This window comes from Myiozetetes cayanensis, unplaced genomic scaffold (genome assembly GCF_022539395.1).
Source record: "Myiozetetes cayanensis isolate MyiCay16 unplaced genomic scaffold, myiCay2020 scf15, whole genome shotgun sequence".
Taxonomy (NCBI): domain Eukaryota; kingdom Metazoa; phylum Chordata; class Aves; order Passeriformes; family Tyrannidae; genus Myiozetetes; species Myiozetetes cayanensis.
The window spans coordinates 3728494-3750755 of NW_026087159.1; the positions used below are offsets into that span (position 1 = coordinate 3728494).

The following is a 22262-nucleotide window of genomic DNA, read 5'->3' on the forward strand; positions in this document are numbered from 1 at the left end:
AGAAATGATTGTATCAGTCACATCAAACCACTGCCATTGAACATCCACCATAGACACAGTGACCTTTTAGTTTGCTCATCATTAAGCTTAAGTTTATAGACCTTTCAGCCTGATGCAGATTTTTTTTTTCCAAGGCACCCCGCTGTACTTTTCCTGTTTAAACTCTTGAATCATTACCTATTTTAAGGATCTGCTGTGCCCTAAAGGTATTGTGACATTTGCTAATCCTTCCCACTGGACTTTGCAGACATTATGGCTGTCTCACGCTGTGCTGGGCTTGAAGAACATAAGGCTTGGTTTTGAACTATAAATCAAAACAAATACAATAAATCAAATGGCAGTTAGCACTTTGACTCTTTTTTACTGTTCATGCATCTGTCATTCCAAGAGTATTTCGCTGTATTCTTGTTTGTTTTAAAATAGCCCTCCTGTATTCTTGTAAAAAAAAAAAATTTGAAAAGGCATATGAAAATACTTTGCATACTTCAGAGTATTTCTCTTCCTTGGGTTTTTTCCCTTCTGTACTGTAGATATCATTTTCAACCCTTTGCAATAATGCTGTTTTATGAAATAGTTCTTTGCCTTAAACTGAGTCAGTAGAACTCTTGGAATATAAGTAGCAAGATTTGCATACTTTATGAAAAAAAATCTCTTTAACAAACTTTGTAGTAAAGCTTCAGAAAATTTTTCATCTACAGTTGGCTTTTCTGTTACTGCTGAGTAGGAAATTGAAAAATCACAGATGTGAATTTTATATTTCTAAAAAAATCTGTTTTAAAATGTCCTTATCCTCAAACAAAAAAAAGTCTCTAGAGAGGTTTTTGTGTATCGAAAGCCCAGCAAACTTGCAATTCAAGTTGTTAAACTGTAATAGAGGCTCTCTTTTATTTACTTTTGGGAGGGGGTGCTATTTTTCTGTTGAAATATTTGATTGGAATACTGGAGAAATTTGCTAATAGTGTTTTTTGGGGGAGTTTTTTTACATTCGTGACAAAGAGCTGATGAAAGAGCCTCAAAAATGTCTTTTGGTTTTCCTCTAAGTTCACATCATTGTTTCCTTGAATATCTAAGGCAAGAGAAGTACTTGGACATCAGCAGGAATTATCATCAATGTGCAGCAAAGTCTCAGTTCTGTTTTATAGAAAATTCTGTCTAGAACATCTAATTAAAGAGAATACAAACAAAAAGGGTAGCATGTCCTTTGATCAAATGTTAAATTCAACAAAACATTGTGAGCTCTGAAATCTGAGTCACTCTGCTCCTGGTGCACAGTGGACAAACTGGTCATGATTTTCATTGCTTTGGCTTTAAAGCAAACAGAATTCTTTGGTTTTGGGAGTTATGAGAAAGCACAGGGAAAAGGTGGGTGATAGTTAAAAGGCCACAGTGCCCAGTGAATCACAAATAGGTGTAAACTGTTAACACACTGACTTAGTTATTTCTGAAGATGAAACTAGTTCGAGCATGAAAAAATATTCCCTCAGATGAAATAGAAGGAGCTTGTAGTTAAAACAGTTTACACAGAGCAAAACATAATTCTAAAGGACATTGCCAGCTTTAGGCAAAAAATATCTGATGGATTAATGTTGTTTTAGTGGCACTAAGGATGTATTTTTCTATCATTTTATCTGGCAGCAAAATCTGTGTAAGTTCCTACTCTTTCCCACCCCAGAGAGAAACTCATGACTTCGTTTTCTTTCACCCAAATTCATAATTTCTTTGTTTCTAGGGTAAAACTAGTTTTGGAATGGTACTGTAAACTACATTTCCAAATGGGGAAAAAAAATTGAAAGAAAAATAATGTTTATTTTGTGATACAAAACTGTTTTCAAGGCCAAAGACATCTAAGAGGTGACATGGGATTCTAAAGTCTCTTCCATGTGACAGTGAAAAAGATTACCCAGCAAACACTCATCTTTATTAGCAAATCAGGACCTCTGTGTTCAGGAGATGCTTAAGGCCAAGATTTGTCCTCAAATGACTTGCTCATTTTTCTGCACTCTCAGCACTGATCTTTTTTGAGCCTGTTCTGCTCCCTCATACGCAGCTGAGCTCCCTTGGCCTTATCCTTCCCTCCTGGTGACTCAATCTGAAGGAGGGTGAAGAGCGGAATTTAAATTCCAAAATCTTGCTGAGCTTCTTTGTCTAAGGTGTTGTTACTGCTCCCCGTGCAGCCCAAGTGAATGTGAATATATTTCTTCAAGTGGGCTGGTTTAGTCCCAGTATATCAGGAGAGAGAAAGACTGAGTGACTGTCTCTTTGTTGTCCTGGATGTGGAGCAGGGTGGGATGCTGACCTCGTGCTGTGGTTCCCCATCGAAACTTTTGGAAGGAAGGCTCTGTAGACATGTTCTGAAAATGCTGAGAAGGAAGAGCAGATAAAAATGAGGCTGATTCACCTGCACAACAAAGCAAAACCAGGTGTATGAGTAGAGTGGGTTCAGTGTGGAGAGAAAGTTGTTGGAGGACTCAAAAAATATTTGAAGGGTCTGTGCAGTAGCAGTGTTTCATGTTCTGTAATGAAAAAGGTTGAGAATGGGAGAGGAGGTTTAAACAAACAGTAAGAACAATGAGGCTGACCTTGTTATTCCCACTAAGGAACTGAAGGAAAGCATTTGGGTTTTGGGGTGGTTTTTTTGGTTTTGTTTTGTTGTCATTGTGGGCGTTTTTTTGCTTTCTGTCTTCATCAGGTATTTCACCAGGCCTTTGCTTGTATGTTGTCCTTCAGGTTCTTGCTGACAGGAGCATAAATAAGTGACTGTTCATTAGCTAAACAAAAAGGTGAAATACAAGATTCCTTATGGTTGTCTTTCTTACTTAGAATTTTTGTTATCTGGCTTGCACAAGACTTGGGAAAATACAGATGATTTTGTATTCCTGCTCAGAGTAGGATCTGCTCAGTAATTCTCAGTTCCCCTGTTCAGAGTTATTTATACAGCTCATTTTCAATTATCAGTGAGGAAGTTGGAGTGTGGTATCAGTGTCATCTTAAAGAGAATTTTAGCATAGTGTAAGTTTAGTGTGTCTGGGAAGAATAACTGATAGATAATGTATTGAGGAAATTAATAACTGACAAGGAGGTCAGAAAACACAGGAGGATTGTGCATATGAAGTAGTTTAACTTTCAGAAACAATGCAGTGACCAAGGGAGACTTAAAAGCATAGAACAGCCATTCTCACTGCTCAGCAGAGCTGTAGGAATATATTTTTCCAACACAGTGTAGCTGGAGTTCTTCAGCAAACAAGAGGGACAGTGAAGCTGTAGGGAAGACAGACTACCTGGCAGCAGTCAGCAAACAGGTGAGTGTCCATAAACAGCATCCTATGTTGTCTTTAGTAAGATTAAGTAACTAGATTAACTTGTTTAACACCAAAAGGGGAAGAGAAGAATCGGTTTATCTAAGATTTCCAGGAGAAAAGAACATAGAATATTACCAGAAACTTTTTATATGAGTATGTTATTTAAGAGAAGGAGGTGATGCCTGAAGTTCTGAAGGAAGGACTAATTTTCTGGTATAGTCAGTACATTGTATCATTTTGCTTTCTTAGCATTCATGTATGTAAAAATGTGTTTATTCATATTAGCAATGCTGGCATTAGCATTTGGATAGAGTTCTTATTGAATCAATTATAGTTAAAACCTCATGTAAAATACTTCTACTCAGTCATATGTTACCTACCTTTTGAGTTGTGGTCTAAGAAAATTTCAATTAAAAGTGGTTAAAAGACAACATGCAGGCAATTGAACAAAATATTTTTTCAATTGTATAAGCAATGTTAAGATTGTCTCATACCTGACAAAACCAGGGACAATCAACGTTCACCTTTTCTTTGCTTACCCTGGAGCTCCTTTTGTAAGTGACAATTTCATAAAAGTTTATAATTCTGGTGTTGAGCAGCTGAAATGCTCCAATTAGTTCTCAAGTTTTGACATTTGTCCAGAGAGTGCAACACTTGTGAGTTGTAATAAGGTATCATCAGTTAATTGGTGACCTCAAGAGCATTTTGGGTGCAAATAGTGGGATGATGAAATCTTGGTCAGTTAGAAGAGCTTAACTTCTTTTTAACTCTATAGTGAAATTGTTATTTAAAACTTTTGGAACTCACACTGAGAACTTGCTACATATTTTTGTCACTAACAGGCTATGTTCTTTTGTGCCTATCAGACCAGACCTTGCCTTGCTTTTAATACAGATAATACTTTTTAGGGTTTATTTATAATGCATAATACAGGCTATCAGCACTGTCACAGCTCATTGTTGAGTAAAGGAAAGGTTTGTAGTGATGCATCTGGGAAAGGCAGAAAAGTTTGAGCTCAGAAAGAAGTTACTGTGTATATAGTATTTTACTTCTGGAAAGTTGTGTCCATATTTATATAACGGTATATTTTTTTTCTAAGTAGGAATTCATTTAGGTAGTCACTCGTTTGCAAGAAGTATTTTGATGTATGCTTATAAAAAGCCCTGGAATTTCTAAAGCAGTTTTAAAAAGCTGACAATAATAGTACACCTGAACATCATTGTCCCTTAGTCTTTACAAAAGGGCTCTTAAGGCAGCCCTAAAATACTTGTGGGTTCTTAGGAAGCATCCAAGTAACGCTGCATTTGTGAAATCACGAGGTGCCTGCCCTTCCTTCTCTGAACTCCTTGCTGGTGTGGCAGAAGGAGCTGTTTAATGGGGAAGAGATACAGGGAAAGATTTTTTTAAGCAATAGAGATTGGAATTTTGGAGTGATGCAGTGTTAATTTTTGGGATCCAGTAATCTGAGAGAGTTGTTGCTGAAATAGTGCAGCAAGCCTTAGAAAAAGACATTCACCAGATACAAATACTAATAAATAGAAACTATTTTGAGCTATTGAGTGAAAAACATGTTGTCCTGTCCCAGCATTAACTGCTTCTGTAATTTTATTCTTTATATGAACATAAAGGGTCAAATTCTGCTTTATGTGAGCACCAGGGTCTCACATTGAATCATAATGAAGTTGTCTGTGCTCAGCCAAGAAAGAAATTAGACTCCCAATTCCCTAAAAGTTATTATATTTTACTTCATAACCTGCCATATATAGTCTAAATGACTTCCTTGTAGGAATTATTTTAATAAGCAACAGTTTCACATTCACATGCCTTTGGTGCAAAGAATTTATAGTAAAAGTCACATGCAGGATCGAGTTATTCTCAGTTGGGGTATGTAGAGAAGTAACAGGTAGTGGTGAGATCATCTTGCCAGGCTCAAACAAGAGCTTTTCTTTAATTTCTGCAGTGAAGGTGCAGATGGGCACAGAAGGCTATAGCCTGTGCCAGCCGGTCATACAGGAGTGATGTAGTTTTAAGTTTTCTCATAGCATATTCAGTGCCATTTAAATATTGCAAAATGCTGAATTGTAAATGTTAACCCAGCCATGAATAAAAAATGCTGATATTTTATTTAATCAAAAAATAATTATGGATATTCTGCCTTTAGTGTATTATTTAAAATATTTCATTTTACATGTAGACTACAAGTTATTGCAGAGTGGGTTTTATATATATATATATAAAAAGAGAATTCTTTTTTTCTAATGCATAAAAAATACAGAGACAGACTTTTGCAGGCTACAAGGAATATTGTCATTGTTTGGGTATGGAGAAAAACTATGGTAACCAGTTTACATGAAACACTAGGAAATACTTGCTTTTCAGGAGTGTTACCCAACTCCTGTTTTGAAAGAATTTCCTTTGGAGAAAAGAGAGCTATCTCTTTTTCCACTGTCTTTGAGTTCATTACTTTCATGTCCTATGCAGAGAATAAAGCAGCTGTACCTGGGAGATGTAACTGCAGCATTTGAACTGCTAACTGATAAAAACGGCAAGTGGAGGTGGGGTGATCCTAGCGAGGCAAACGCGTCCTTACGCCACTCTTTAATAAAATATTGTAAGGAATAGCTAGAAAGCTTCCCCTTTGACTTTCATCTGTCAGCTTTTGATTGTGACTTTGTAAAGGAATTGGTATTGACTTCTATCAGGCGGTTTCGGAGAAGAGGTGAAGAGCCTTCTCTCTTGACTTTCTGTATGTTTTGTCAAATCGAATCCTTCCATTTGAAGTGCGAAGTGAAGGCTGATGTCAAGAAGTGCCTTCAGCACAAGCTGGTGCTGGTCTCTCGCGACTTCCTTCTTTCTTAAAACCATCAGATTAGGTTGTAAAATGATGGCAATGTGGCTGGACATAAACACGTTTATTGCAGGCTCAGCAGCCATTACATATCATTAGTGAGAGGAGGCGAGGGGCAAGGGGACCACTTGGATGTCAGTTTGATTCTTTTTAAGGACAAATGCAGTGGGATGAGAAGATGTTAACTTCATGGCTGCTTGTGTACTTGGAGTTCAGAACCTATTACTGTCTTCATTTCTTTGTCCTCCTTGTTTGTAACCTTACAGTCAACTTACTTTCAAAGCAAATACAAATTGTGAGAGCAATAGTGTTAATAGGGGAACTGGGAATAGGACATTTTGGAAGCCATTTTAAATTCCATTATTTATGAAGAATATCGTGTATTGGCATCAGGCCGAGCCTGTTTAAAATGTGAATACGTATTTTTTGCGATGTCACACATTTTTTTTGGAGTGAAGTAGTAGGTACAATTAAAATAGGGATACAAGTCTTTTACATCAACAAATCTGTCCACTCTGATGTGAAGTGGTTTTTAGTAGAGGCTCTAATTTTACTTTTGGACAACTGCTAAAAGCACATGTGCAGTCATGAAAGGAGAGACACAATCTCTGTGTTTTGAGGCTTGGATTCTTTCAGTACTGAAGCAGACAGTTTATTTACTCTCTGAAATTTATTTCACCCCTCTGATTCACAAGCTATACCTTTTCACTGTACAGGAGATACAATAAAGGTTACAAATTAAAATTTCAAGGGGAAAATATCTGAATAAGAGTGGTTTTATGGCAGTGGATCTTTTTGTCTATTTCTTTGTTATTGTTACTTGGTCCTGACCTTCTTCCAGGATTTGACACATCACATCATGTGTCTTGTTCCTTTTTTTATGCTATTTTATAAAGTACTTTCATTTGTGTCATTTGGTTCAAAGCAAATCATACATTCATGTCCTAAATGTTTCACTAGTCAGAATAATTAAGTTGATCAGGTCTGGGAGCATTGGAAGGAAAATAATAGGGTCATTGAAGCATTCAGGCTCTAATGGGAACCTGAGTTCATTCAGATATCAAATCTAATAATTGCTTTACACCTGTATACACACTCCCAGTGAGGAAGTTCACATTAAAGGTTTAGTGGTTTCAAGACTATTTCAAGGGAATATTGGTACTGTTTTTAAAATACTAAGTTGTTTTGACTACTTTCAACTTTGTTTTTGTTTTCATATATCAATTATAGTTTAGATGATTGTTCATCTTTATGCACTGGGAAATACTTTCACATGACAATTACTTATTAAAAATATGAAATGAGTAATGTATTGCAAATCAGATTTAATGGCAATCAGAAAACTATGAAGGCTATCATCTGAGTTTTGCTGCTATGAAACAATTTATTAGGCAAGTTAAATTTTACTTTATACAATTTAACAGTATTCAGAGTCTGAAACTGTGTTTATACGTGATTATGCGTGTAGCACACTAGAAGGATTGTAGGGATATTCATAGCCATGATTGCTCCTTGAAAAAGGCAATTTCACAAGAATGAGGTAAAAATCAGTATTACTTTGTGAGATTTTATGGGAAATGAAGCAATAATTAGAACTTCTCAGTTTAACTAAATTCTGTGACAAATCTTCATGAATGCTGGTGGTGCAGCCTGTCACAAAAATTCAAGTAAATTTTGTCACAATCAAGAATAAAACAAACACTGACTAGGAAAATGACAGCTATTCATAGCAGTTTTCAGTAAATCCAGACTCCAGTGCTGGTCACAGTGCTGCTTGTTATTGGAGGGGATTTGAACTGATGCAATCGTTCCTCTTCATCTTCTTTTTTATTTTCCCACCTTTATAAGTTTAGTTCTCAGCTGAGAATTCAAACTGAAAAAGAAATGGAAAATGGTTGTATATGTGCCTGCATTGTACTGACATGAGGGCCTATTTTTCTCTGTAATTTTAAAGGCCAATTACCCTTGGAGCAAAGGAGAAAAATAGATTGATTTGTCTTGTAACCCCTGAGGCAGGCATGTGTTGTCTCCAGCTAAGGCTTTTCTGCTGCAACTCTTGTGGAAGAGCTTTCACTGCATATCCCAAGTGGTACTATTAACAAAGCAAGCAAAGTCAAATTAAAATATTAAATAGATCACTTAAAGGTTTAAGGAATCTTATCGTATTGGTCCAATTTTGTATTTTTTTTTAAATCTTTAAGGTCTGAAATAAGCAGAAGTAAAATTTATTTTAAACTGATTACTTGAAAATGGGGTTTATAAATCCATTTTTTATCCTACAAATACCAAACTTCAGCTCTAAAGAGGGTAAGCATTTATTTCTTTATTGGAATTATGATACAGATGGCCAATATCCTCAATTTTGATTGCAAAACTGTTACTTTTATTGTGTCCCCACACTCTATAGACTGTGGTCACAGCTGGATTGCTCTGAGCTGGTAAATGTCATCACACATGCCATTTAGCATTATAACTTCTCACATTATTCCTTTTTAAAGCATTTTTATGTCTAGCACATAGAACATAAATAAATGGGTTTTCTACTGATGTTCTGCATTTTCATACGACTCAAAGGCTACAATTAACAGTGCCCAGCAAGCTGGGTCTGAGTGGCAGCAGAAAGATTAGACATGTCTTTGTTCCCTTTTAATCTGAGTAAAACTCCTTTGTGTCAGGGCTTAACTTCTTTAACTCTCCATATTTTAGACCTGGCTCTGTACTGCAGTGCTTCTGGATATTAACAAATTTATTTAGCAAGTTAAAGAGAGTCCACACAGCCACGTATCCTTTCAAAGAGAAACTGTTCACAAAGAATAGGATGGAAACCTTCTTAAAATAAAGGTACTGTGTGTTACCTTAATGACAAACAGCTTTGCAGCAAATATTTTTGAACAGAACATGACACTCCAGACTTCTGGAAATAACTCAGGAGATGTATGCTTCTGCCTTTTTCTGAGGAGGACCCATCCAGCCTTTAGAGAGATCCTCCTAAGTGTTACCGTTGTCCTTAAAGTTTTTTCTTCCTCCTTGTTTCTTCTAAAACCTTTTCTTACTCTTCAACACCTTACAGATCAATATATTGGTAAATTAAACATCCCACTAACCAGGTCCAGAACATATTTTTTATATTATTATTATAAGATCAACACATGATGCCTTTATGATTAACATGTTTCAGCTGCACTATCTTGATTTTGGGGCTTAAAAAAAAAAACAAACACACAAAAAAACACACACCAAAAAGCTGCTATTTTTTGGCCTAAGGGTAAGTTTCTTTTTTTCCATCATAACATTTATAAGCTCAGGTTATCACTCATCTTTCATATGAAAGTCTTGAGTTGAACCTAAACCAAAATAAAAAAGGATGTATAGAATTTGACCTCATAGCTACACGGTTTGCTTGAAAACTCAATGTTTTCTTTGAAATTGATGCTAAAATAACCTTTTTAGCTGTCATTTAAGTTTGATTGTCATGAATTCGAGATTCTGTTTAGAAAAAAAAGCTGAGAACAGGGATGTGGTATCACTTGATCTGTTCTCATTTTTGGTTACAAAAATATAAAATCAAAATGAATGTAAGATGACCCAATGTGATGCTTATAAAGGGTCTAGTTCAGAATTTGCCAGGCATGTGTAGGGTGCCTGTTGACATTGAAATAAGAGTGTTTTAAATACTAAAAGATTAAAAGAAAGCATATTAACAGTAAATTTTCTCTGAACCCAGTTAGAAAACTGTTTTATTTGCTTGTTTCATCTCTTTGCAATGAAGATCTTTTGAGAAGTGCTATTTCATAGTCCTTTCTGAGGTGATATTTTGGCTGTATTTCTCCCATAAATGATTTTTACCTTATCGCTATATTTTTTTTATATATAGGCCATACGTTTTGAAAGAACAATTTGAAATCAAATCTCACAGAGATGGGTTGAATCTCAACAGAATTGAGGTTAGCAGAGCCATTTTCTCTCAAGGCGTTGTTTCTCAAAAGGATTTTGCTCTGGACAGCAACAACAGTTTTGAAGCTCTTAATTTCCTTGCCTGGCTTATTTCTCAGTTGGTGTCTCCTATAATGTCAGAGGGACAGGCCAGGCAATTCAGGGAACAGTGCTCAGCTGTGGCTGCTAAAGAGGTGCTGAGATGGATGGACTTCCCTGCTGTTTTACACTGTATCAGTTCTGCTTCTGCCTTATGTTCTATAAATTCCATTTCCCAAATGGAACATTTCATTGTTGTTAAACTAAAGCTGATGAAGGTGCATGCAGTCCATAAAGGAAAATAATAAAGTTAATTCTTGTCATGGTTTGTTCCTTAAAGCAGCTGATAATAGGCCGTTACATCAAATGATATTTTAAGTTGGCTTCAGTTTTCCCTGTGCTTAGATGGCCCAAGGAGAAGACAAGAGGCTGCCCAGGCTGAAGTGATTTGAGTTTACCCTGTCACAATTTTAATCAACGACACACTATAGAAAATATTTCGTTATCATCTCAATTAGAAAAAAATGTTGCTTGTAAAGGGACACTCAAATTTTCACCTCTTCCTAAAGAATAAATGCCAGTGTCATTATCACAGATGCAGTGTTTGCTGCTTGGAACTGTCATCTGTTGTGACAGTTTATCCTTTTAAAACATACTTAAATGACCAGGTTACTCATTTTTTTGTGTAATAATTCTGTACCTATAGGAAATTATCTTGCTTTTCTGATTGTTTTCCGTGTTATGTTTGTGGTACTTGCTGAAGTGCTTGGGACTGCATGAGTATTTTTCCTTTGGTTATTCATGATAACAAGATATGTTTCTGTAGGATTTCCTAGCGAACAAAATTTTACATGAATGAAGAAATAAATGTTTGATGTAAAGGCTTTCATTGATTCCCAAAGGCACAGGTCATACAAATTCCCTTATAGAATGCATTTCTGCATCATTTGCACAGTCAAAACTATTCCAAAAAGATGAAATTTTAAATATTTTATTCATTGCTAAAAGTTCTAACTTCTTCATATGATCATTTTCAGGGCAACTGAAACCAGTGCCTTCTTTCTCTGAGTATTAAAAAGTTTTTGTTATTGTCAGCTGTGGAAAGGTCAGTTCTTTCACCTTCAAGAGGTTATTCAGGAGGGGAAAAAAAACCAGATTTACTCAACTAAGGTGCCAAGCTCAAGAAATCCAGTTTATAATTTATTATAATTTAAATATAAGGGCTGTCAAAGAGAGAACTTTTTTTGTTACAAGATAATGTAAATTCCAATCAAGTACCTTTGAGGTATGGTTTTATAGACTCTGTCTTTTTCCATTATCAGATATCTCAGTGTCATGACCAATCCATTTGACTGCACAACATCTATATTATTGCTAGCATTGATTGCTCATAAAAAATAAGGTTTATAATTAGGAGAGCATAAAGTTACTACCTGGAAGAGTGGATAAGGAGAAAACGAAATGAAAAAGTCACTTAATCTTAGTATTGCAGTTCTGCAAAGTAGCATTTATTTTTCTCCTCATATAACTGAGCTCTATGTTGATAACAAGCTACTGAGTTAATAAATCTATTGCAGCTATTGAGACTTCTCTTTTAATAACAGAAGGATAGAGCATTAAGGAAAGGAAAAATACATTTTTCAGGGTACAATTTTTGCTAAAGTATTTCCCTCTCCCCTACTACTGTGGTTTTTATTGGTTGTGATTTCATATGCTTTATACAGGAATGGATTTTAATTGGAAGAGGGCAGGTTTCAATTAGATATTAGGAAGAAATTCTTTGTTGTGAGGGTGGTGAGGCACTGGAACAGGTTGTCCAGAGAAGCTGTGGATACCCCATCCCTGGAAGTGTTGAAGGCCAGGTTTGACAGGGCTTGGAGCAACCTAATCTAGTGGAAGGTTTGCAGTTACAGGAGAACTTGAACTGTCATTTGCAGAAAATGTTTGTCTCTACCATGATGAATAAAAAAACCTGAAAAGACAAAATCTTAAAAATACCAATAAAACAAATCGACAGTTTTTAGAATTTTCTAATCTGTTTTTAACCTGTACAATTGACAGTCTTGAAATTATATCAAGAAATAGTCTAGTGGTGAAGGCTCTTCTCCCCACTGAGAGCAAGTATCACTAGACTCTTTATGGGTCACTGTCTTGGAGGAGCAGCAGCACATTTTAGTTGATAACTTTCCTTCTTGGGTTTTAGCATTTTTGTGCTTTAATTTCCAGTGCGTAGTGACACTGCAACCAGTGTAGAGATTTATTCCCATGCAAAACAGATTGACTTAGGGTAATTTGAATACTTTATGCATGGATAGATTCATTAGGAAAAGGAGGCAAGGCAGAACTATAAAAAGAACTAATAATCTTGCTAAAGGAGCCGTTAATTCCCTATAGCATTGGAGACACTTTCATTGAACAGGGAAAGGGAAGGCTGATTTTGCAGAGCCCATTCAGTCTCCACAGGCAGCCTCTGTTTTTCGTCCAGAAACAGATCACAGAGATGACTTTCTTTTTCTTCTCCAGATCCTTATTAATGTACTTGGACCATCTCTGCCTTTGTTAGGTTAGAACACAATCATGGAATGCTTGAGGTTGGAAAGGACCTTTGGAGGTCATCTTGGCCACCCACTGTTCAAGAAGGGTTAAAGCCAATTGTCCAGGACCATGTCTAGACAAGGATTGAAAATCTAAGGGTGGAGACTCCACAACCTTCTAGGTCAGTCTATTCCACTGCCCAGTCACCTTCTCAATAAGAAAGTGTTTCCTCTAGTTCAGAGTAACCTCCTGTGTTTCAGTTTGTGCTCATTGACTTTGGTCCTCGGGCTGGGCACCGCTGGGAAGAGCCTGGCTCTGGCCTCTTGGCACCCTCCCTGCAGGTATTTACACTCACTGCTGAGATCCCAGATTGCTCTTTGCTCCAGCCTTTCCCTTGTTCTCTGGCACATAGTGATTCAGTCCATATCCTTTTCAAAGAGTGTATTTGTACCCATCACACACGCTGTGATTTCGTGCTTTGTGCTGAACCCTCAGCTTGGCCCAAACTCAGCCTCTTCCAGCAGCACCAGTGGCACAGGCTGTTCTACTCTGGGCAAGCAGAGAGAGATAAATCTGCTCCTTTGGAGAAAAGCTGAGAAAACCTGCTTGCCTGCAGTGTGTGTGTCAGTTTTTTGCTTCTGAAGTGTTTGTTTTATACTCCAGTCCTGTGTGGAAGTTCCAGCTGTACGCTGGGACACCCTAATGCTGTAGCAATGTAGGCACTGTACCGATGCAGAGCGGCAATGTGAATGTGACATGAGAGAATAGAAAAGTCAATGTCAAAAGAAACAGTCCCTCCCTCCAAAAATAAAAATTTGCATGGAAGGACCACATTTTAAAAAAGAAAGATCCAAACCTCCAGAAAACTAAGTGGGGGTTAATCTTCTGTCCCTTTTTGTGTCTGTGCATGTGTATATTCATTGCTTTAAAATTTTATTTTAAAGGCATTTAGGAATGTGGTTGGTACTTGGTGATTGTTTTCCTGTGATAGAGACATATTTATTATTCATTGCAATAATTACTGTGAAATATTTTATACTAAAAGTTGTTCTCATTGCGCAATCAGGAAATGCTTAGGAAGTGGCTGATTTAACTGTTCTATTTTTAACTCTGTACCAAATTATAGTGAACGGTGTTTGGGCTTTTGTACTTGTAGGATCTAGTGGGCTTCTCACCACCACACTGGTCACTGCTTTCTCAGGAAACTTAAAGTGTATTTTTCCAGAGTTTCTGTGCATAAATTGTTTATAAAATTTTACAGATTTTTACCCAGCAATTTTAGTTATTGTGTGCTGTTTCCAAGGGGATTGTGTTTCAGGATTCTCCTAATGCTTTTATCACCCAGCTTCTCTGATCAAGAAAGTAATTTATTGCTGATTGCAGAACTCTTGAACTCTGACTGGCAGCTGCAGTGTGAAACTTCTCTGATCCAGTCTCCTAGTTACTTATTTACATATCATTCGAAATGATTTTCAGGGCTGTTTGAAAACCTCTTGACATTGCATTATCCGTGTTTCAAATCTTATGGTGATTTGTTTTTTCCTCTCTTTGTGTTACAGATAACAAACGAGTAGCTTTGGAAAGGTCTCGTTCTCGCCACAATGGAACAATTGCAGCTGTATGATTCTTCTGATGCCAAAGAATTAATGAATTGTTTTATTTACAATTAAATGGATATGCTTTGGAAAGAGTTTATGATATGAATTGGCAATGATCGTAAAGGAATACTGGTATTGATTAAATGAGATGCTGTAAAAATATGTAATTTTAAAGCTGTTGCTAAATAATCCACATACTGTATCTTATTACCCCAACTACCAAGATCTGTAAACAGTGTTAAACAGTAGGATATATATCTTATTTTCTTATGTTCTTTCTTTTTTTTTTTTTTTTAAACCCTTTTTTTTAAGCTGGCAACTCACATGAAAGGAGTTGGGGATTTCTAGGTTTTGTTTTATATGGGTAAGAAAATACAGTTCTGTTGAAAGAGTACAGCTGTGGATTCCATTTGCAGTTCTGATTTGAACATGAAAGGAAAAAATAATAAAATTGTATGTTAATAAATTCAGAGATGAGCTGGTCTACATTATCAGAATCTTTTTTGTAACCATAAAAAAAGCAACACATAGCCCTAGTCAAGTTGCTGAAAACCTTATCTCAATGTAAAGCCTGGCGGTTTCAGCTGTTTTAGCTGCAAGTAGGGTATACCACATATCTACACTTCTGGTGATATGATGATGTATAGTTACTTATCACTGCTAAAAAAAAAAAGAAAAAGAAAAAAAAAAGAACAGAAAACAGAGCATAGGATTTTACCAAAATTAAATGATGTCAAAGGCAGGATATGTTTTTAACTGTATCTAAGGAGGAATTTTTCTAATTACGCACTTATATATTCTTTATAAAGATATTTGGGGGAAAATATGATTGTCCTATTTTAATTATGCTAAAAGTACCTTTGTGTAGGTTTTTAGAGACAAGCTACATTACGAAGTTATTCAAAACTGCCTCTGAGTTTTTCCTCTGTTTCTCAGGTAAAATATGTAGCGGGATCTCTACTGGTGGATTTCAGTGCTGAGTTTAGCAGCTAAGAACAAATTTCCTACCTGGAGCACTCTCTAGCAGTGATCAATGCTTGCAGCAATTTGATTTTTTGGGAAGCTCCTCCCATCCTACTTTGTATACAGGCCCCCTGCACTGCAGTACCTCAGGTGAGCAGTCAGTTCAGTAGCTGACACTGTATGTTCTGCCACTCACTGGGAAACCAGAGTTCCCTTTGCTCCCCGAACTCCAGCTGAATGTACAGACTGTTTGGTGTTCAGGTCAACCTTCACCATCCTTTCTACTGAAAGTTCATTGCTTATCTGATGGGATGGAGGACTTGAAGTGGGAGTTCCAGTGGAACTGCTTCACATGCTTCTCAGCTATGATATTTTTTAAAGATCAGGATCTTGTAGATGGCACTTGTTCTCAAATTATTAATGCTTTTCACTGATTGATGAAATTATTATGAATACTTTTATTGCCTGGTGTTATGGGGAACTTTTTTTTAATGTTATATAGAGTGTTTGGAAGGTGAAGTGTCACATGGTTTTCTGTGCACAAACTGGTAGCTCTAGAGGAACGTTCGCTCCTGGGGCAGTACCTTTGCACTACTGCTTGAGCCAAGCATCTTTGTACAGTAGGTCCTTTTTGCTTCTCTCGTGAGATATCTTGAAGACTATCTGACTAGTTTGGGATAAATTCTCACAGTTTCGAACTACAAATCCAATTATTGTAAGAAAAGATACAGCTCCTTTTCAACCTAGTGTTGAATTTTTTTTTTTTTTTTCCAAAACTTGTCTTCAAAGAATACGAGGGGTTTGCCCATAACTCTAAACATAGGAATACAACTGAAGCCTAATGAAATGTGTGCTGTCAACTGATTTTCTCCCTGAACTGTTCAGGGTTTTTAGTGACAAACTAAAGGGTTTTATGGTACTTCAGGAAAAAAAAAAAAGCATGCAACAGGATTCTGTCTCCCTGTCTTATCAGTAAGAGATACAAAGAATTATATCCTGTTTTGAGCAAGGTCAACATCAACCTTGTACTGAAGCATAACTTTTTTTTTAAATGAAACTATTACATTTAAGCACAAATAAATGTGCTTAATGTACGAAGCCAGTTTAAAGGATTAGGTTCATAATGTCTATATAAATCAATAGTGTATTAGAATTCAGATTCTGAAAGTAACATTTTGCTGGGATTTACAAGTAGTGGTATAATCTTTATAATCTTTATACATGAAAACTCAAAAGCTCTGAACAGAATCTTTATACGGTAGCAGTAATTATTAGAGCACAAGTTTTTCATATCCATGGGTTGTTTTTTTATTTTAAAGCTCTGTGAAAGCTGGCTACAGATTTTCAAGAACCAAATTTTATGAAAAAAAAGGCAAATCCAAAATAACATCATCTGATGCTTCTATTTTACTACTATTTTTTTCATATTTGAAACATTTATATAATTTAATGGACATATCTGTTAGGGCAAAAGTGTCTTTCAAATGAAAAAATAGTTTAGAAGATAATTTATGTAAATATAGGGTGCTCGTATTTATGAAGTCTAAAATATTTTCTGAAATTGATGCTGGTCACTTTGTCTTTTGATAGTTTTTCAGTCTATATTAAATTGCAGATATTTTTAATGTTTTTATTATTGATCTAATTTTCAGAGGTGTCACATGTTTATCTAGAAGTGTAGAAGAGTAGCACCTTTTTCAGAAATGCACTTGCCTTATTTTCTAATTTTAAAAAAATGAAATATATCAGTTAAATTATATTTGTATTCAAAGTAATCCCAGAAAGAAAATCGCTGGAGGGTTCATACATAAATTTCTTGCTAATTATGTTTCACTATATGTCCTCTGAGACATTACGTTAACAATATACCAGCACATCTGTTTGCATTCACATTTTACCAGTTACAAGTACTGAAGAGAGTTTTTTTTAAATGATGTTACACTGTTTACATTTCTTAGTTTATTTAAGAGGAAGATAATTTTACCTTTGCAATGAATTGAACTAAATTTGCAAATGTCATGGGAATGAAATGTTTAAATCATATACAAATATACATCTCTGTTGCTTAACTACTGGCTGTACAGATCAGAAATGTAAAGACACTATAGACTTTTTTTGCTCAAGTTTGATGCAGTTTACTGAAAAAAAAAAAGTGCAACACGGTTTGTTATGTATGTTTGTTTGTGATTCAACAAATATCCTTTCCCAGCACACAAGTGATGTTTGGTTTGAGTGTTAATCATATTATGAGCTGATGCTAAAGCCAAAACAAAATTGGTGCCTCAGAGGGCACTGACAAAGAGCTCCAGGAAGTATTCCCAGAAATACTGTTACGTCATTTGTTCTGGTTTTAGCTGACCATGGTCAATATGAAAAATATTATCTAAAATTATCTGTTCTTCTTGAAAATTCAGATACAAATGGAAACATTCCCATAGTTCCCTTGTGTGATATGCAAATAGTCACGAATATCTGTATATTTTTGCATTTTTGTGTGTGGTATATGTACTACCTCAGACAAATGCTGTAAAAAACGTAATATTTTCATGGTTTCTATCCAAGCCACAATTCATTAGTAACCTACTTTAAATTCATCCCACAACACACAAACAGTTTGCAAAACTCTGAGAATCTGGCTGAGTTTTAGGTTTGGCTGGAAATCCTCCTATAGCTCTTGTTCAAGAAACTTCACAACTTTCAGCTTTTGTATCCCTCAGGCAAATCCTGCTTTGATGGGTGAATTTAGTACTTCCTATACTGAGAATGACATAGCTAGTAAATATTTAAAGCTGGTAATAGTTCTGTGGGAGCAAACTTACCTATATATGTAAATTGCTTCTTTTCCATTAAACAAAGGCTTGGCTGAGTTCTACTTTACTGTTTGCCTTCAAATTGCTGCGAGGTCAGGCATAACAAGTGCTAAGTGATACAGCAACTTAAAGCCCACCTCTGATGTGCCATACTGTATTTGCAAGTTACTCATTTTTAAATAAGTATTGTAAGAAAATCTCTACAGCTCTTCTGCAGTGTCTCCGCACATGCCCACGCATGCACACAAACTGTAAATAATAAAAATAAAAATAAAAAAAAAAGTCAAAGCAGATAAAGCCAAATCCCTCAGCTTCAGGTGTCTCCGTTTCAGATCACATATTGCTGCTTTTTGTGCTCAAGGAAGGGAGTTGTGTAAGCCTGTGAATTCTGCAGTCCTGCAAGCTGTCGCTCGGCACCCACTGATGTCATTAGGAGAATGGTAAAGGAGAAAGATTTGTTCTTGTAGTGCTTCTTTTAGCACTGTTTGAGGTGATACATATGCCACAGAATGTGAACAATAACCTATTACAGCTCAGGCAGTCTGCTATCATGCACCATTTGATTTCCCTTTTGGAAGTCACAGGACTCCTGATGCCAAAAACAAAAACAAAAAAAAAGATTAAAAAAAAGGTGACAAAACTCATGCATTTCTATTTTTTAAACAGCTCTGTGTTTGTATGTAATGTTTAAAATAGGAATTTGATGAAATCACAGCCTGGCCATTGTTAATCCTTGTATTCTGAAAACTGTAATAAAGATATACATAACATGATTTTTCTAGGTGCACCAATGTTTTACTTGTTTATCATTATTATTACCTATTAAGTACCATCACCTCAAAGCCTGGTTATATTATATAAATTTGTCACACTGAAATTACATTCCATTTTAGCTTATTGACATTTTATGGATTTCTTTTTTTTTTTTTTTCTCTGAGGTGTCAAGTATATTTGACTTGAATTTGGGGACAAAGGTGCCTTTTCCAATGGAAAAGGACTTTCTAAACCAAATAATCAAAAAAAAAAGTATATCATTAAAGCCCCCAACATTAAGTCATAGTGATACCATTTTATTTTTACAAAAATAACAATAAAAGGGAATCACTAAACAAATTCCATGGGTCCATATTTATTTTAAGTGACTGGATTCCTGTATAGACCTTTTAAGACAGACACACAATAAGTCAGACAGCTTAATGTGGATGTTTTCCAAATTATTTGATTCAGTCAGTCACAAAATGGTGAATTAACAGAATAGAAACTTGACAGACCTTCACCTTCAAAACTATGTATTGCACCTTAAATAAGTTACCATAACAGACTGAACTGCAAAACAGGATAGAAAGATACCACTAAATTTTACTTAAAATTCTATTTAAATATAATTCTAATGAATATGATGAGCCATGTTGATACAACTTTTCTCAGGTAACTTTTTGTATGTGGAAAAGGTGTGCCAAGGGATGGTCAAAGGCACTATTTTATTTTTAATGAACTGAATTACACTTCAAATGCACTATTTGATATATGATGAAGCAGTAGAGGTTTATTTTCTTGTGGGATTAACATGAAAAAAAGTGAAAAATTTTAAGTGTCAGCTATAAATGTAAATATTCTGATTGTCCTGATTAAGAAAAATGTGGTAATGGTGTCCTATATATACCATCTTCTTGTTCCTTATTTTTAGGTAAATATTCTTGACTTTCCTGTGTGGGAGCCAGGGATTCCCATCATCCTCTGAAAGATTTTTGCCTTTGGGTGATTTGCAAGCAGAATTAGTCCTGAAAAGAAGTAGCAGCTACTTAATACCTCTCTCAATGGAAATTGTTTCTGTTGCTTCCACACATGCTTAAGAAATCCTGCATGTGAACTTCAGATTGATGGCAGGTTGTGGTGCTCTGCCACTTAGATTTGGATACTTTCTGTAAATTTGAGCTGCACTCCTCCCCTCTCTTAATTCCTCCAGTCATCATTTCAAAATCAGCCTTTCTGCATTTTTGTAGTATTACTGGACTGAAGTAGAATTATTAAAACATTCAGTTCTCAGAATAATTTGATGCATACTTAATGACCTTAATTAATCCTGTTCATTAGATATGAAGCTAAGATTAAGAAAAATCCAAATAAGGGATTGGAGTCTGTGAGCAAACACTATTTTAGTCCAGTTAAATTCACGAGGTGCTGAAAGTTGTTTATTTGTGTTACTGTAGTAATGAGGCCAATCTCAGAAACCCACCTGAGAGGCAAAGGATATTATCTCAGGCCCCCTGCTAACAAAATCACACAGCTCTTGGATTTTACCTGGCTCTTGCTGAGCAGGTTCTGTCAGCCTGGGAATGTTGCTGTAGGTGAGCTCACACAGGAGCCGGGTCTGCAGGACAGCTTTTATGAGGACAATGTGCCCAACTTTATTCCAGTGAAATAATTGATCTCTGAGTCTCCAGAGGCAGATTATCCGAGAGGCACAGATGACTGAAAAGCTCTATGAGTGCCTATATGCTTTTAAAAGTGCACAGGTTCTGAAGTAAAAATAAATAGGGCCAGGTGTAAACTAATTTTAATTCTCCACTGCCATTACACCAAACCCCATGCCCAGGCCTCTGACCTGGAGAAGTTACTCCTGCCACATTCAGAAATACGTGTGTTTTAACAGTCTTTGGGAGTACAAGGATGACTTGAGTAATTACCAGACCAGCAGTTCAGTGGCATTGGAGATTCATCTCAGGTTGTTCCTGGTTTAGCACTTCAGTGATGCAGGTGCCTTGAAGTGATTCCATTTGTAGAAAAAATAGTTAGTGATCACAGGTTCTCAAACATTATTTATCTTCTAGAGAAGTCAAAAGGAAAAATTTCTGCTGTGAAGAGATAAAAACAAAAGCTAGCAAAAGATATATATAATGTAAACTATTAATAAAGTTCTACATTTAAAGAAATGGTGTTTTAACTGCCCCAGAGCTTGATTCCATACCTGCTCAGTGAAGTTCTTTCACTTAAGTGGTATGGGATAGGCCAACTTGGAGAACATCAGTTATTTGCAGGTTAAAACCAGACTAAATTAAAAAAAAAAAAAAAAAACACAAAAAAACCCCAAACAAACAAACAAAAAACCTAATGAGAATTCAATAACAGAATTTCCTGGCAGGAAGAGAAATGAGATTACTTACAAAGGCATAAAGTAGTGGCAAATCTGCAAAAAGTCCTTTGCAGTACAGGTAATGAGTACTAAAACCAAACAGAAAACAAGAGAGGCAAATTTACCTACGTGCAGGTGGCACTGTGCAGAATAGATTCTGAAACTGATCTGTTCTACTTTAATGAAGGTTGTGGGATTTTGAAAGCTATGGTAACATAGAATGGCCAAGTGAAAATCGTGCTTCCAGAAATATCTCAAAATTCTGTTAAGCCAAGAAAGATCTAATTTAATCATAGACAAGATTTTTACCTGAAAGTAATTGAAATGTCTTCCAATAAGCTATAGTTTTAATCTTTTAATTGTTCCTTGCATTGACTAGATAAATTGGTCCAAATTAATTTTGTCTTCCCTCTCCTGGGTAAGATATGAGCAGATTCCTGTGGTTAGTCTGCAAACCCATTTCCCTCAGCACTAACACCTGTAGAATTCTGAGCAGTCAATTGCAATGGCCAGGAAAAAAATACTGTAAATAGTAACGGACTCTGATGAAATACAGCAAACACATTTTGTTGTTATGACCTTCGTGCGTCATTTGACATAAAAATTTGTAAATGATCCCCTTTAGATTGGTAAGTTTATCGTTGAGTTATTGCTGCTGTAATGATATGCAAGTGTCTGTCACACACACAATATGTTGCTCCATGTTAATGCTTTCTGTATTGATTGACTCAGACCACTATTCCTCATAAGCAGTCGGGAGTCTTGAAGCCTGGTGCAGATGCTGGAATGTGATTATGTTATGATGGAATGGAGCTTATTCAGCAATCCTGGGATTATTAAGGTAACAAGGGTAATTTATAGCCTCTTATAACCTACTGGTACCAGAAGCTAAAATAAGGTGTTAGGAGAAACAAAACCCTACTTCAAGAGCTGGTAAACACAAAAGCATATCAATTTTTTCTTAAATAGCAGTAAGATACAAAATGTGGCTTGTATAATTTATAGAGAGCCTTAATTAGTTCATATTTGATCTTTAGGTCTCGTTAATGTGCCAAGCCAGACATCCAAAATGCTCTTCAGTTTAGTATTATTAAAGCAGTTACC

The 22262-nt window shown here is 35.9% G+C and overlaps 1 protein-coding gene across 5 annotated transcripts in view; it reads left to right on the forward strand.

Annotated features, from left to right (window-relative positions):
- The window catches only part of DIAPH2 (diaphanous related formin 2), a 192492-nt gene extending 173694 nt beyond the window's left edge, over positions 1-18798 (forward strand). For all 5 annotated transcript variants that reach the window (XM_050310768.1, XM_050310767.1, XM_050310766.1 and 2 more), the window contains one exon: positions 14214-18798. In XM_050310768.1, coding sequence (XP_050166725.1) covers positions 14214-14278 — 65 coding nt within the window. In that variant the 3' untranslated portion in view covers positions 14279-18798. The remainder of the gene's footprint in view (positions 1-14213) is intronic.
- Positions 18799-22262: the final 3464 nt, after the last annotated feature.